The sequence below is a fragment of the Pseudoliparis swirei genome, chromosome 7, assembly GCF_029220125.1.
Source record: "Pseudoliparis swirei isolate HS2019 ecotype Mariana Trench chromosome 7, NWPU_hadal_v1, whole genome shotgun sequence".
Taxonomy (NCBI): domain Eukaryota; kingdom Metazoa; phylum Chordata; class Actinopteri; order Perciformes; family Liparidae; genus Pseudoliparis; species Pseudoliparis swirei.
Genome location: NC_079394.1, coordinates 9,955,254 through 9,972,214, shown reverse-complemented (window position 1 = coordinate 9,972,214; position 16,961 = coordinate 9,955,254). Strand labels below are relative to the sequence as shown.

Below are 16,961 nucleotides of genomic sequence, written 5' to 3'. Positions count from 1 at the left end.
TTACCAGTGATGGAGAGATTACGGCCATGCGTCATTCCGGGAGCCAAATTCCCAATGTGAACCGAATTTGAAACTCAATTTGTCGCCGCTCTCCCCGCTCCTCTGTGACAGATGGATGGAGCCGATTTGAATCTCCGACCGGTGGAATCGGAGGTCAGAGGTCGATTTACTTCCAGACATTTGGCTGCGTTCAAAATGTAAATCAGGATGGTAATTATGTAAACTCTGCTTTCGGTTATGGAAACGGTTTCTGGGTTTATGTGAACGGAAAGCTGCCGAACTTGAACTCAACGGACCACACAGCTGGACCACGTCTGTGGAGATAACGGCCGTTTTATTATCCGGGTGAATTCCTTTCAAACGAGATTAAATCATGTTTAAATGAACACAATATGATGGAATGAGATGTCTTCACTTACAACCAAGGCATTTAATCAGCATAAGAACATAGCAAGGTACATTCTGATGTTCACTGAGAACACAAACTTATTTAAGATTTGGTGCAACCTATTTCCACCCGATTCACATCTTAAAACAATCCATTAAAAAGATCAGAGAACGCGATGGGGACCTCTTCTGGACATTTACCTGGACGTCAACTGTTTAGATCACCGAGGGGACCACAAAATAAACTACTCCAGCAACCACCACTCAACAGAAGTGTCTGAACCTATAAATTTGATTTGTGTTCCCCCCCCACTTGCTTACTTTACCATCATATCTTCCTCCTGCCCAACCTGGCATGGCAGATGGAGAATGCAGTCCAGCCGTCTGCATCTATCCACAGAGAAGAGATATTGACTTGGAGATGCTGAATCCAATGACTCTGTAGAGGGAGCCTGAACATGCACTGTGATTACCAGCCGAGTGCTCGGGTATTGATTGGGAGGTGGTCAGCAGAGAATATGATTGGGTATTGACTGGCTTGGTAAGCGGAGGGGAAACTGGCTACAAATGACTGGTCAGCTCTAATAATTCACAGGGAACAGAGGCATTAATGTTCTCGCGAATACAAAACAATCAGCCTGCTCTTTGGATAATCCTTCATCTCATCTGAAACAAACGGGACAGGTAAGTATGAAGGTGCGATGAATGCAGTAGTTATCCCCCTTTATTCTTCATCCATGTTCATGTCGTGGATTTAAAGTCTCACGGAGCATTTGTCTTGCGTCTCTTCGGGGAGTGACAGTTGGATGGCCAGCACAGCACTGAGCCGCCGGACCCGGGTCTTCCTGCGGGACTCCTTCATGGATTCAGGGGAGGTCCAAGCCAACCAGGCCAGACCGGCGCCGCTGTGCTCTGCGTTGCTCTGGTTCCTCAGGCTGCGGCGTACTGAGCGCACCTGGTTTCTACTGGCAACCGGTTTAAACACATCTTCAAAATTGAAGTCAGCCTGCCAGGAGGCGAGGTGTAGACCGGCTCCTCCCACCTCCTCCTGGGTCTCAGAGCTTGACCCGATGTCGTCCCACTGGATAGCGGCGGCGTGGTCTCCCCGTCCCTGCTCCTGCAGCTCAGAGACGTTTACGGCGCTCTCCTTGACCGTCATGGCGGTTCTCTCTGCTGACTGACTCAACGTGTTGTCGGGTTCTCCACCTGAAGGCGGGCAGCCTGAGGTGGCTGCAGCCGGACTGCCGTGGCATTCTAAGTTTCCATCAGAGTCCGTGCAAAGTGTATCTGCAGAAATGTGGGCCTTATGTTCAGTGTTCGGCTCTCCTTGCTCGGGCAGCGTGCGGTTCAGAGGGGTTTCGCTCGATGCCTCAAGGTTGGGAGTCGTTTGGCCGTCACCGTGCTCCTCCGTCTCTCCTCCAGTCGGATCCAGAGTCTCCTCGCTGAGCAGAGTATCATGAGAGACACTGACCGTCCTCTTCTTCAGTCCTCTCCCTCTCACCCTCTTTGTGGCCATTTTTTTAAAGCTGTTTGTTGATGTGACGGAATCTTCTGGGGAATTTTCCAAAGCGTTTGTCACAGTGAGCTCACCCGGTGCTAGAGCGCCGTTCGCCATCTCCGGGTTCCAGGGGGTCTCGTGATTTGGGGCTGAAGGGTGAAAAGAGGAAAATAAGAAAACGATCAGGTAAATTCATTTCTGCTCTTTTCAAGTTCTAACAGTAATAAATAATACATTCTGTGACAACCAAAGATTTTGAAAGGTTGAAAAAAATGGAAATAATTATAGACATATTACATTTTTTATATTACATTACACATGTCATTTATCTGACGCTTTTATCCAAAGCGACTTACAATCCTGTTACTTTCACACACCGTAGAGGCAGCTACAGGGAGCCACTCAGGGTTAAGTGTCTTGCTCAAGGACACATCGACTAGGGCGGGGATTGAACCGCCAACCCCCTGATTGACAGACGGACCTGCTAACCACTGACCCAGTCGCCCACTTTTATTATTATCTTTGACAAAAGCAAAACCCATAATTGACTATCAATACGAGAAAGATGAAGCTTTTGTCTGCGTTACCCGTGCTGCTCGTACAAGGAATGTGCGGCGCTGCTTGAGACCGGCCGATGAGGGCCAGCCTCTCGTTGATGGGGCTCAGGGTGGGGTTCTTGGAGGCGTAGGCTCGAGAGCCGTACAGGGAGCGGTCCACGTCCCGGTTCCACCGCCGCATCGCCGCGGCGGTCCTCTGTGGAAAGACAGCCTGCGTTGTCAGAGAGCTTCGCATTGACAGGTCGAGTCAACTGAAATCCGACAGCAGCTCATTATGTCATCCTCAGTAAGTACATCAATTTAAATTAGATATTTTTCCGTGGCCGATTGTGTAGGCGCCATGTCAGAAAGATTGGATATTTCAATTAATAATAATTATCATAAATAAAACATATGATCATACAGTTTATAATTAGAGTGTTACCTTCCAACAGGGACTAGAGCAGTTTTACCCCTAATCCACTTTCCTAAAACAGAATCATTGTGTCCAAATCTATTATGCATTAACCTTTTCAGACGGAGCATTTCATTTTCAGAGGGTATTAATTCCTATTTGGTTCGTCCTCTAATTACAAAAGGTCCCGTAGAAATGACACCATGTGCTTTACAGCGGATTTCGGCATGTTTATACACGGCTGTAATAAAATCTCTACCGTCATTCCACGGAGTGAAATTGCAGAACTGGGAGATATAGAACCCAAATTAAACCGAAACCCAGTCCTTACTGGGAGCCTGTATGAAAAAAACGAAACAAAAACAACGACAGTCAGCGGAGCGACAGCTTTCCAGAACGCCTTCAAACAAGGTGTTTGAGGCAGAAGGGAATTTATCGTCAATAACAAACTACCTGTTGTTCTGTATACATGTCCACAACTCCTGTGGCTCCATTTGCTGCCCTTATCTACATTTTTCTCATTTATTAATTTAGTGTGAATGCCCTGAAAGGATAAGTTTGGTGATCTTCTAGATTTTTATTGTGATAAAAAAATAAAATGAAAACACTAGAATCAACTTTGAATATATCCTGTGATCAATTCATCTTTGTTTTTAGAGGGATTTGTCAACAACTTAAAAATGTAAGATATCGTAATAGAGTTGCCATTATGATACATGTGTGGCTCACACTGGGGCATACACACAGTTATTCCCCCAACTCAGACAAAGTAAGTTGTATTTAGATTGCTATCTGCTCAGAGACTACCTCCCAGGAAGAACTGTCTGCAGCTCCTCGGTGGAGCCGTGTTAAGAGGAATCAAACGAACAGACTCCGCCAACTCACCTTCATCTTCCCGGAGGTCGTCTGGGCAGCCGAGCGCGTCGACCTCTTCACAGGTTGGCTCTCCTCCGGCTGCTGGGGGAACAGAGTTGGCAATGAGGAGACATTATATGATCATCCCTCTGCCACTCTCTTGCAAACATAAAGTCGTTATCCTCGGACGTGATTTAGTTCAGATCCAGTGGAATTAAACAGTAGATTGAATGGGAGCATGTTACGACTCCTAAATTATTTTAAAGCGTCTCGTCTGGTAAATGGAGCAGAAACAGCGCGTGGTGAGAGCAGACCTTTCTCTTTCGACTGCCGGAGCGAGCTTCGGCCTCACTGCTGGCCCGGTGTTCTGGTCTTGGCTGCTGCAGAGGACATTTAGAGAAGTTTCAGTGTATGAAATACATTTTTTACAGTGTGGGAATGGATGGTAATAATCCAGTGATGAACAAACTTTTACTGGATAAATGTGAAGCAAAGTTGTAGAAATACATCTTGTGAACACACAATGACCTCTCAGGAAGATGATAAAAAAAAACTAAAACAAGCGATAAGGATGCAGACCTTTTCCCTTCGGTCTCTAGATTGGGCTGGAGCTGCAGCTTCATGTTGCCTTTCCTGCTCTGGCATCGGCTCATCCATCTGGGAGGTGGTGCTGGGATGGACCTCAGACTCTGGAGGAAAACTGACGTTATGATTGCTGAAATCACATCTATTGAGAGTTTTCCAGCTGAGGTAATATTGGTTAGCATAGTTCATAATAACCAACAGAGACTAAATATTGGTGAAACAGAACTTTGATATAGCTGAATCCAAATGACCACGGCCCTGTTCCGTCTTTGATACAGTGGTTTAACATATATTATATAATATTTGCCCTTTTCCACACTTGAAGACTGGCAATTGGCTATTGGCTTACTCTCTAAAGCCAACGAAAATGATGAACTTTAGCTGTTTGAGCGACACGTGAACTTTAATTTAATTTCTGTTGTAGCTTGACACTCTGAAATTTGTTCGGAGACGGGAGAAAGTGGAGAACAGGAGAGATGTAGACATAAAGTTAAGAGGCAATGAAAGGAATAAATGTAAAAGTATGACGGTAGTTCACCTGTCAGAATCTGAGAAAGAGACTCCTCGATGAAGGCAGCGTTTAAATTCAACGGCTGAACTTCCCACGTACATTCTGAAGATTGCAGGAATGAAAAGAGCGGTGATCATTACAGAGCGAGACTGCACTCTAACGGAGACAATAATAGGCTGTAACTGTCAGGATAAATAGACAATAATAATCAACCTGGATTTCCCGTCCACGCAGAGTCAACCTCCTCCATGGAAGGGAAAACAATCTAGAACAACAAAATACAAAACAAGATTGACTGTGACATAAACATAGTGCGTACGGCAGCCTATTCTGATTATTGTAAGTAATAAACAATTATTAAACGACACTTATTCAGAATTGTATCCAGAGAGAAAACTAAAACTGTAGTGTCACACTTTTACACGTGTCAGTATTAATATAATGTAAGCTAGATGAGAGCCACTTGGATGGGCCCTTTCACAGCAGCTATTGTGACATGTCATTGCAGGACAAACATAGGTGGAATTAATAACATTAATTATGGCCCTGGCATTGTGCATGCTGCTCACTGGGAGCCTGCGACCCACAAAATAGAATAGAACCAGAAATAATGTTGTTAATTACACCCGTGTTAACTCTGCTTGGACACTTTCAATGTCGAAACTACTATTTTATGACATACAGAGCAGTATAAACACCATGGCATCATTACCAATCGTTCTTCATCTCTCTCGTCACTGTCCTCCCCCACAGACGGCATTCTGCAGTGGCGAGGCATCGCAAGCGTCGGCGAGGCACCAAACCCAGTGGGGCTGCTGGGATCTGGCTGTGGTGCTGATGTTTGGGATTCACTCCTCTGTGGGGTCTTCAGCACTGAGCGCGGCTGGAAGATCCCACCTGGTGTGGGTACCCGGGCTGGCTCGCTCCCCTTCTGCAACGGTGTGCTGGGAGGCAGGTTCTTATCAAAGAACTCAGGAGATAGCGGACCTCCAAAGCACACCCGCTTTTTCTTCTTCACCGATGTCCCGGTTGAGTCATCCTCTCCTGCAAAGAGTGTCAACCCGTTAATGCACAAATTATTTACTTTTTAATTATTACCCTGCCTGTTTGGACTCTTCCTTGATAAACCAACACAGCCTTTCTTCCCCGACCAAAAGAATAGCTTCCGCTTCCTGCCTGCCATTTCTCCTTATGGGCGGTGTTCCACCGAGTGAGTTTCTCCATGTGAGCAGATTGGAGACGGTTTGCCTGTCGGCTCGGCTCAACGATTGTGTGTCCTTCGTGCTGCTTCTTGGTCCTTATCACACCCGTGACAGGGTAGTTGAAGTTTAAGGTAGATTGATTAAGGTTTACAGATAATGCTCAGCCAGTTACTTCAGATAATATACTGCAGGTAGAATGTAACTATATCCGAGATATAAGGAAAAGTAAATATAATATATAAATTACACATGTTGCAGCTTTTTCCCCTCAACTAAAGACATTTTCACTGAATGAAAAGTAATATCTGTATCAATATTGGGACGATTGAATTTGCAAATCAAGCGCAGGTCTCGTGCGTTGCGGGTGCTGATCCCTACATTGCATTCATTCCATGTCGGTCTATTTGATACAAACACTGGCATTTCATGAGGACTATTAACACTCCCCTTGTAGCTAAAACACACATGGTGTTCTCCGATACACAGGACTCAAATGCCATTAATTAACACAATTTCCTTTCTGAAAATAAAGGTCAACTCTCCTGGTATTCAGCCTTTATACAATGCATCAAGCAAACGCTGTATACCAAGCCTCAGAGGCAGAGTTGAACCGAGATAAAGAGGTCAGTGACTTGCATGGCCACGGAGAGCACTGTGCGTTTACCTGTGGGATTCATCTCCAACAGAGAAGGAAAAGAGGGGATGTGAAGGGCGGGGGCATGCCGGGCTGGTGAAGCGGCTGCAGAATCATCAGGTGGCGGTCGGCGGGGGCTTTGAAGTTCAAAGATATCGTCCTGTTGAGAGAGACCATATGAGCCCCCTATTCTGCTGGACTGTAGTTCAAGGAGCTTCACAGAGCAGGTTGTTCAGTACGAGCGAATGTTATTGTGTATACAATTTGTTTCATCTAATAACCTCACTGCTGGTTTCTTTTATATTTCTTTCTTATATGTAAAACAGATCCTGTTTGTTCCCGCTAGTTGTCCAAATCTTGTGTAAACTGATTTCAACCACAGCTCTCAGCACTGATCAAAGTGATACAAACTGCATTTCTTGAAGGATCACCTGTTAAAAATGCGGGGCAGAAGGACCAGGAGATGCATAGTTCGCATTAGCCGGAGCTTTACACAACAAATACAGGTACAATATATCTGTTTACTAGCACAAATGAAAATGGGGCTGTATCATCTTTGATGAAAGTAAGATCAAAGATAACTTAAAGTGGCATTGTATAACACTTCTAAAAATTATACTTTCTGTCTTGGCGCCCGCGTGACGAGACATGTTGAGGGCAAGACGGTGTTAAGGGAGGAGATCGCCAGTCTCATAATTGTCGGTCTGTCTCGTTATCGCCTGCTGTGCGGCTGCAGTCGAGATGCTCGATTACGGCTTGGCGCCATGTTTGAGACGGAAGTGTGCTGTACTGAGCCTGAGGCCAAAGTCCCATACCTGAAGAAAACGGTGTGCTTGGTTATTTGACATTATAAATGTCACTTCAATTCCCTTTGGCAGTTAAAACAAATCGGCTTGAATTCTTACTGAATCTGGTTGTGTCAATTACACAACGTATCTTCATTGGTTCCCTGGCTATACCTTTGTTTTTGTGTTTTCCATGTGAAAATGGTGAAGTAATTATGTTACTCTAATGGTATTATCAGTGGGATGACATTTGCACCAGAGCAGAATCACACAAGTTGACATGAATTTCTCTGTGATCCACTCCTAGCTTTTGAGTGTCCACATCTGTGTGTGTTTAAGTCTGGACTAAGCCTAACCTGCTGGTTCCTAGCAGGAGAACAGGTTTGGAGCTCAAGGTCAAAGTGAAAGGTTGGGGATATAAGCACAGCTTGGACCTGTTCCACAGTCTCAGTGGATGACAACGGTCCTTGTGTCACAACCTGCATCACTGGTTCTTCTTCCTGTGGATATGATCAAAGAATTATCAGTTTCATTCTGCTCAACAGCAGCAAGAATACTTCTACCAGGGATACAGGAAATGTGTATTTAACCAACCATTGTTTTAGTTTAGTTTAGCATGAGACTGAAATCTTAATACTTGATGTTGCACTTTACAGAAAACAAGTGGAAGCTCCAAGTAAAAAAAGACCTCAATACCGAGGACTTAAATCAAACTTGCTTCGCTTGAGTTTTTTCCGTTTCTTTTTTATCGATGCTTGTATTTAAAATGTCGTGTGTAGCACGAAGATCTAACATTCATAGAAGAGTTACAAATAATCAGAGGATTCAATGGAAGCAAAGAATAGAGAGGAAAACCCTTTTAGTTCAATTATTAAAAGCAGTCAAGTAAGTACATGGACAGAGTAAGTGTACCTTCTGCTTCTTCAAACTCAAGTGGAAGATAGGAGTGCTGGCCTCTCTAATCTCCACCTCACAGCCGTCAATTGGGCCCAAGCGCCTCCTCTTGCTGGGCATGGCCGTCATCATTGGTGGGTTGTTCTCCTTTCCTCCATCATGGCTGCTCCTATCTGACGGAGGGAAAATGCACCCATCGAAAAGACACGTTATATAAACATACAAAAACAAATGGGACTTTGGGACAACTCAGTTAAATGAAGATTAAAGATCTCATATCAAATAAACATATCTGCACTGCTTAAAAATGTGATCAAAGGGATGGTGATAAACTGTCACCACAGCAACAGACAGCTCAGAAACTGGCCCGTTTAAGACCAAGCTCAGAGGGAAATACTGCTGGAAGATGTTGTCAGAGGCAAACTTATACCATGCTATGCATGAATCCACAGCTTTTCACAATGCCTCCGGACATCATAAAGAAATCTTACTGGCACATACCCTTGTTGAGAAATAAAAAACTATTAATCCTGTGGCAATGAGGCGGCCTCACCAGACAGATAATCTCTTGTCTTGATGCATCCTCCAGTGTTGCTGCTGTCTTGCTTTGGCATCGGATCACAGACCTCACTCTCTTCCACATCCATCAGGCTCTGGAAGGAGGCCATCTTCTGCCTCAGCATGGAGGCCACCCGGGGAAGTAAGGGGCTACTTCTCGCCAGCTGAGAGTTGAGACAGCAAAAACAACATATCTACTCAGTGATGCAGTTTGACAGGTAGACTTTTGAAATTACAAAATTACTGATAGGCAGGACATCGATCACCAACTACTTTCACACACACAATCAGGGATATTACTTTCTGTGCATCATCTCACTGCAAGTATCATGCTTCCGAATATCAAGAAATTACTATTCACAGACGAGAAAAAAATACTTTCCTTTGACCCAAAACGTATCCCTTTATTATCATCAGACTCATTACCTGCACCTCATTTTCATGGCAGAAGGAAGTGGGCTAGGCCAGAAACATCATGGAAGCTGAGTTTACAAGCTTAATCCTAAATTATTTGGTCGTAGACACTAAAGCTAAATGTAGGTGCATCATTAAATAGCATTTTGTAGTTCTCAAATGAGCATAACTGAGAATATATGCCGATGTAAACAAACCTTTAACAGCATCAGAAAAATATGTGCATACATAAAATACATAAGTAAAGACTCAAGAGGTTGTCTGTTGTTAGTCCAACTAAAAGGAGACTAATGCATGTTTTGTTCGGGACATATTAAGAACAAGGATGGACAGCACAGAATGGTGCAGCATTGATTTGAAAAGTATAAATGGATGTTAATATGGAGTAGGGTTGCACGATGTACAGTTACAAATAAGGTACCGTGGTACCCGTACATTCAAAACGATACGGTTTTGCACAAAAAAAAGATGCCAGAAGTGAAATCTGGAAATACTTTGGCTACATTGCAGACAGTAAAAAAAAATCTGACATTCAGACAGTGAAGGAAAGCCCACTGACATACAGAGACCCGTAAGGAAAACATATTATTCCATGAATTAAGATAAAATATGAACTCTACAATTGCTCATACTTATGAAAGGAATGATGTAGTCATCTGGTCAGATATGGACAGAAGGACTACATAGCCGTGCATAATCAATGCTATGATGGCACCATGTAATTTTCATTAATATCTTGCTGTAGGCCAATACTAATATTAATGCCATTTGTTAAGTGTTGAAAAAGCTGGGCAGGAACAAGCTGGTAAAAAGGGAACCACACAGATGTTTTATTTATTACTATTATAGATAAATAGACCAGTATCATATCTTATTTGTGGTATCGTATCGAATTCTGGTATCGTAAGTTTCAGATATTGTCATATTTATGGCAGGTATCGTATCAAAGTTCTAATTTTGGTATTGTGACAACCCTACTATGGAGTCAACATACTGGACTCATCGTGTGTATTACCTCACACTAGTATTCATTCCCATGACAAAAGAATGGGAGAGTCCAGCTTTCATGAAATGAAGTGTAATAGCTACTTTTACAATGATCATATGAGATGCATATTAAATCTAACTGAAGATGTCTCCATCAAGAAGACAGGCTCTTCTAAAATAATGTACTGTATATAACACAATCTACTTGATCTTCACATGTGGCAGAATGTGGCGAGCCACCAACATCTTCAGTGCCACAGCAGTCCCCTCTACGTAACACTGCTGGATTTAACAGCAATTTGCCAGAAGTCATCCTGTCAATCAAATGGCACATAACGGGAGCTCCATCATTTTCTCTTCTGTTCAATTGCTCCATTAAAGTTAAGTTGATGCAAAAGGTTACTGTTACTGATATGTCCAATTATTGGGTGTGATAAGTATTCAGCCCAATGCTGTTTGCAAGGTCTATATCGAGACACAATACCAGTAATGTGTTCAACAAGTCAGACATGATAGCTTGTCAACCACTTAGGTCAGGATCTAGAAAAACATTTACTGAAGTTGCTTTAAAAATCTCAATAACTCACTATATGTCTATAGAAATGTGTATGTGGGAATTTGGTTCCAAATCCAATTGGCTAATCTGATTTTAATTCTTCTCTGATCACATTTTGAAGCTAGAGTGAGTCAAAGCAGGTTGTGTACCAGGGACTATGTCTGTGAATCTATACTGTAGATGTACAACAACACCATGCAAGTACAACTATTTGTAGTTGGCCCAGTGATAACATTCCTCGTTTGCATCTCGGGGTACATTATTTGCTCAAATGTTATCCACGAAGGATCTCTCACCTCTGGAGTTTGGAAGGTTGGTGGAGTCTTCATCCTCTGTCGTGCCATGAAGCGGATGAGGGAGTTTGTCTCTGGTGAGCCACGGGCACCAACGCCAGACCTCCGCCTTGCCTTCATTTGTGCGAGACGAGATTTATCTAGGACAAGAGGAAGAACAATGCTTGAATCGATGAGAGGCAATGCAAATACTTTGGCAGTTCAACACCAAACAAATAAGTATCCTCTCACCTTTGCTTTTTGGTGATGATACTGGAGTAAAACTTTGCTCGGAGATGCCAAACTGCAGAGGTGTGAGCTCCGAGAAATTCAGTGAGGCTGAGGTGTCATTTAAAACTGGAGAGTCCTCTTCAACGGGAGGCAGCATGCTCTCTGTCTGATCTCCCTCCGTGTTCATCTCCGCGGTGGCCATCTGTACGGACAATTTGAATCAAGTTACATTTGATAATTTCAAGAGCAGCTGAACCACAATAACACGTTAAGTATCACGAACAAGTTGAAATAAATCACAACAGGCGACAAATAGGTTTACGACCATCAGTCTAATGCTTGTGGACAATGTCAGCTGACGAAATGAATTTAACATGGATTTAAACATCATGTCATGAACTTGCTAAATGTGACGTCGCCCTGACTTCAGCAGGATGCTAATATAGTTAGCTAAACCCCCGGTAGCATAACAAAAGTAAGCTAGCGTGGTTATCTCCAGCGTTCAACTTCCCTCATGTACTTCATGAATGAATAACTAAACGGTGCGGTTTAACGACACCGTAACAACTAACTTCGTTGTGGACCCCTGCCACTTTTTTTTATCGCCGACTCTCATGGAAAAGTAATAATAAAGCTTGTTTCAAGCTAACATTAGTTTGCCCACACGTTGGCTTGGTGTTAGACCACTTACCTCGTAGATTTAAAGTAAATAAAAGTGGTGTTTTCTGTTTAAATACATATAAACATCATATGTATGGACTACTGTGACGTAAAAAGCACTGACATATTATTACACGTTCCTCTAAAACACAAACGTAAGAAAGAGAGAAGCTGAGAGATTCAAATTCCGCTCCACGCAGGAGCCAGCAGCGACGTATAGATCCCTCCGCTAAAAAGTCATCAACGTTTCTAAACAAACACTTATACGACTTCAAAACATGATTATTATTGTTTAGCATTTAAAAACGGTTCAAATTGTCAATAACGGCGACACGCGTTGTTGAAAAGAATGTCGAGACTAAGTGAGAAACGGTATCATTCGGAGGAACTAACTTACGTATTTGTTCGGGTTGAAAGAGACCGGAACTCGTTTAATATGAACTGGCCAATAGAAATCCAGATGAGATTCCACGTGACCTCCAAAAGTCAAAGCAGATAGCTATATGGATGGATATACAGGACTGTCTCAGAAAATTAGAATATTGTGATGAAGTTCTTTATTTTCTGTAATGCAATTAAAAAAACAAAAATGTCATGCATTCTGGATTCATTACAAATCAACTGAAATATTGCAAGCCTTTTATTCTGATTTATTGCTGATTATGGCTTACAGCTTAAGAAAACTCAAATATCCTATCTCTAAATATTAGAATATCATGAAAAAGTATACTAGTAGGGTATTAAACAAATCACTTGAATTGTCTAATTAACTCGAAACACCTGCAAGGGTTTCCTGAGCCTTGACAAACACTCAGCTGTTATAAATCTTTTTTTTACTTGGTCTGAGGAAATATTAAAATTTTATGAGATAGGATTTTAGAGTTTTCTTAAGCTGTAAGCCATAATCAGCAATATTAAAAGAATAAAAGGCTTGCAATATTTCAGTTGATTTGTAATGAATCCAGAATGCATGACATTTTTGTTTTTTTAATTGCATTACAGAAAATAAAGAACTTTATCACAATATTCTAATTTTCTGAGACAGTCCTGTATATATATATGTAAAAATCTTTGGGTTTGTTCACTCGCTTTTCTCTTTATTTATTAATTGTTAAGTTGTGGTGAATAAAAAAAAAGTCTAAGCTGAAAACATAATAAAACATAATAAATAATGAATGAATGACATTTTAAGAAAATCAATGAATATAATAATGATGTATTCAGCCATAAATGACCACATTTTCACGTGTTTCACAAAAATTGGACAAAAATCAAGTCTTCAAAAGCTCTGTAAAGCATGCCCACACACAGCAGTCACAAACAAAAATAGTCCCTTCTTTTGTGATGTTTAGAAAGCTGGGGCCCAGCTGAATACACTGAGATCAGATGCAACCGTGAGCCTCTTCCCACAGCTGGGACTGTCGACCACATGAAACATGTGGCTTCTTGACACCAGGCAAGTCGATGGAAGTGACTGCTGTTGTTCTTGTGCAGCACAGGCTGGCCAAATAAAACAAGTCTAGTCAGTCACAGGTGAAATAAGCCGGTGTGTGTATGAGTTCCTGTCCAAATAAGATGTTCAGAATTTGAAAAACTGAAAGTCTTAAAGTGCTGGTCTGGCCCAAAAGATAATCATCCCCTCTTCTCCTTACATGTTGGGTTGTGAGTTATGATGTTTCTACATAGGATTTTAAAACTTTCGCAGGTCAATGCCTTCATTTTATGATGGGAATTATATTTCAAATGATCCCACAGTGTAGCTGTTTTAGGGCTAATCAGCTCAGTTAACGAAACATGCCTTGTTCCAAATATGTTGGTTTGAGTTGATTTTAGGTTTGATGTCCATTAACAGTCATCATCCTAAAAGTGGATATTGTTACACTAATATTTTATATAAGACATAGGAATTGTGTGGCATAGATGTTAACAGCTTATCTGTTCTTTGTTGTATTTTACATAACCACCGCTGTGAGTGGCAGAAGCACCCAGAATGCAGCACTTACAGTAATTAATGTCACTTCTCTGCTCTCTTGTGTCTTCTGGAGTCATGCCGATAAATACAGATCAGTCTCACACCAATTTGTAAGTTATGTGTTTATTTTCCTCTTTAAAATGAATTTGTAGATGTACATACCAAAATACCTTGGTTGGGCATCATTGGTTTGAAATATTTAAACACAGTCCAGTGTTTACCTTCATGTGTATGCTGAAGGAGTACTTTAGTGATTCAGTGTTGCTCTTCCATCAAATGTGAGCACTCAGAAGTCCCCATAATGCATCCCAATAGCTTCTTGTTGTTGGACCCCAGTATTTATTGGAAGCTCCGATTTATAAAAGAGATGGAAGCTATAAGCTAACCCAGCTATAGCACCTAAGGCTACTCCACTACACAGCCTACTGCTGGCTGTTTGATGCCCAATGCTGAAAAATAAGATGGATGAAATAAGACTTCAGGTGAACCCGGCAGAGGAAGGGTTGGGACTGTTGAGCCCACATCTTCACAGAGACCTGGCTCCATCGTCCATTCTGTGAAGCTGCACTTGACGGACGGAGAGCAGGACGGAGAGCAGGACCCCGGTGCGATGAGACTCTGTGTTTACATCATGATGCTTGGTGCTCAAACAGTCAAAGTTGATGGAAAATGTTTTCCTCATATTGCATTTTTAATGTGAAGATGTCCACTATATTATCTGCCCAGATAATAGTTATTATTGCTGCTGCACGACAGGAATGTACTACAGTTTTATTTGAATTTTTTTTCATGGGTTTGTTGTGTTACAAATGTGCATCCCTGTGTTGCATAATGACAATAATGATCCTTGAATCCTTTACGGCAAGCTCAGGCCAAAATAACTCATCATAAGGATCAATTTCTCAGATTCTATAAAAAACTTTCCAGAGCCACTGAAAACATGTTACTACTGTTTTCACAGGATAAGTAGTATACGTTAATGTTTAGAATTTCTGTACTTCCTCCTTACAAAAAAAATCACATACTTCGAGTATATCTCTATTTTTATTTGTGTATATATACACATATAAAAAATAAGGACATATGTACAATGATAATAAATATCAACACGTTTGTACAAGTGAAATAAGTTACTTAACATATTTGAAAAACAAACATAAAAGATCAATAACCAACGAGCAAAAATGGGGTAAAATAAAATCAGGTTGATAAAATAATACAAATAATAATGTGAAATACGGTTGAACTTAAAGCCATGTGTGAGAGAAAATATGATGAGCAAACAAACGTTTAAAAACCAAAGAAATGCACATCAAGTACATTAAACATGCATTTTTTTATGCTTGAGACCTGTATTCCTTTATCTTTTATTTCTTTGCAACATGTTCTGTAAAATAAAATGCCTAATTGTAAAAGGGAAATATTTTATAAGACATAACCGTGTACCAGTGAAGAGAGCGAACATGTTTTCGCTAAATGCTGAAGGGATGTAATAATATAAAGTGGGCACATTCTATCACTGATCTGCTTTGAATCAACAGATACATATTTGGTTTTTAGGAGCTGACAAATTAAATAATGGTTAAAGTTTTGGTACATTACTCAGCCTCTCATAAAATGAGGGGATACAGAATTGGGTCCAGCAGATCACTACTGACATAAATAGGAAGAACACAGGAAGTCCATCAGCCTCAAGACATTTTGCTTGTGGGAAAATGTAGCTGCAGCGTCAATATGCAGAGAGGTTGCAGACATCAGCTCAGTGGAGCAAAGTGGACGGACTGCCGAGACTTAAATATCGATCCGGATTCAAATCAAATTAATTTAGGTGTTTCAACAAGAACAAAAGCAACTGCAGTCTACTTTGGCTTATCCAAAAGGTGAAGAGGCACAGAAAAAGTAAACATGTTAAAATGCAGCCATGAATTCCTGTACAACCCTTGAACCATAAAATCAGACATATACATTTTTCTTCTTCTTCAAAGAGAGCATTATTCTTCCACAATATTAGTGTCTGTAAAAGTCCAAAAAAGGCCGATCAAAATGATGCGCTTGTACAAGGATGATCATATCAAAGATGTGCAGTCCACTTGCAGAGGATCATGCAACGTTAAAACGGAGTGCTGATGGCTGGGTACCTCTTCAACCTTGGGATCATTTGTGATATTCTACATCTGTCTCAGAGCTCTGTACACAGTGGGGGCGAAACAAGGTATTTCTGTCTTCCACTTCCTTCTTGCTGTGCTCCTGTGGTCCCAGCAGACACGTCCCAAACACAAAGGCCATTCCTAATGGACAAAGCACAGAAAGAGGACAACGTTTTAGTCACAGAAAACATATGCGTGCGGTCTTCCCTGTATTTGAAAGATTCCTTGAAATTGGATCAGAAAGTAGGTTATCTTTTTTCAGCCAGGAACAAATCGTATTCTGGGCAGTTGGTGCATTGGATAATGTATTCAGCTACTTCATACTAACACCTTATTATACCCTCCTGAGTGGGTGACTAGAAAACAATATAAGAAACAATATGTTGTTATCTTCCAGTTATGAGTAGAAGGTTGGAATGAAATGGTTCCATAAAGTGTCTGAATCTTGGTAGCAGAACATATAGTTATTAAACAGACGTTTCAGGCTGACAATGTTCTTCCTATACAGGACTGTCTCAGAAAATTAGAATATTGTGATAAAGTTCTTTATTTTCTGTAATGCAATTAAAAAAACAAAAATGTCATGCATTCTGGATTCATTACAAATCAACTGAAATATTGCAAGCCTTTTATTCTTTTAATATTGCTGATTATGGCTTACAGCTTAAGAAAACTCTAAAATCCTATCTCATAAAATTTTAATATTTCCTCAGACCAAGTAAAAAAAAAGATTTATAACAGCTGAGTGTTTGTCAAGGCTCAGGAAACCCTTGCAGGTGTTTCGAGTTAATTAGACAATTCAAGTGATTTGTTTAATACCCTACTAGTATACTTTTTCATGATATTCTAATATTTAGAGATA

The 16,961-nt window shown here is 41.2% G+C and overlaps 2 protein-coding genes and 1 long non-coding RNA gene across 8 annotated transcripts in view; 1 reads left to right on the top strand and 2 right to left on the bottom strand.

Moving 5' to 3' along the window:
* Positions 1-410: 410 nt before the first annotated feature.
* Positions 411-12,295, bottom strand: cdca2 (cell division cycle associated 2). Of its 3 annotated transcripts, none has more exons than XM_056419811.1 (15): positions 12,012-12,295; positions 11,342-11,522; positions 11,114-11,250; positions 8,856-9,024; positions 8,321-8,475; positions 7,765-7,908; positions 6,654-6,783; positions 5,500-5,831; positions 5,001-5,052; positions 4,815-4,889; positions 4,271-4,380; positions 4,006-4,071; positions 3,722-3,793; positions 2,473-2,638; positions 411-2,034 (listed from the first exon to the last, which is right to left on the bottom strand). In XM_056419811.1, the coding sequence occupies exons 2-15, from the start codon at positions 11,520-11,522 to the stop codon at positions 1,142-1,144; spliced, it is 2,682 nt and encodes an 893-aa protein (XP_056275786.1). In that variant the 5' UTR covers positions 12,012-12,295; the 3' UTR covers positions 411-1,141. The 3 variants fall into 3 exon arrangements, with proteins under 3 accessions (XP_056275786.1, XP_056275788.1, XP_056275787.1); XM_056419813.1 differs by having other exon boundaries at positions 2,488-2,638; XM_056419812.1 differs by having other exon boundaries at positions 3,722-3,790.
* On the top strand, positions 8,997-10,663 carry LOC130197240 (uncharacterized). The gene is made up of 2 exons (XR_008832407.1): positions 8,997-9,078; positions 10,487-10,663. It is a non-coding gene; the product is annotated as an uncharacterized LOC130197240 (long non-coding RNA).
* Positions 12,296-14,707: 2,412 nt separating the features above from the next.
* sema4c (sema domain, immunoglobulin domain (Ig), transmembrane domain (TM) and short cytoplasmic domain, (semaphorin) 4C) overlaps positions 14,708-16,961 on the bottom strand; it is an 85,887-nt gene continuing 83,633 nt past the window's right edge. For all 4 annotated transcript variants that reach the window (XM_056419237.1, XM_056419238.1, XM_056419236.1 and 1 more), the window contains one exon: positions 14,708-16,240. The gene's annotated coding sequence lies outside the window, so the exon portion shown is untranslated. The remainder of the gene's footprint in view (positions 16,241-16,961) is intronic.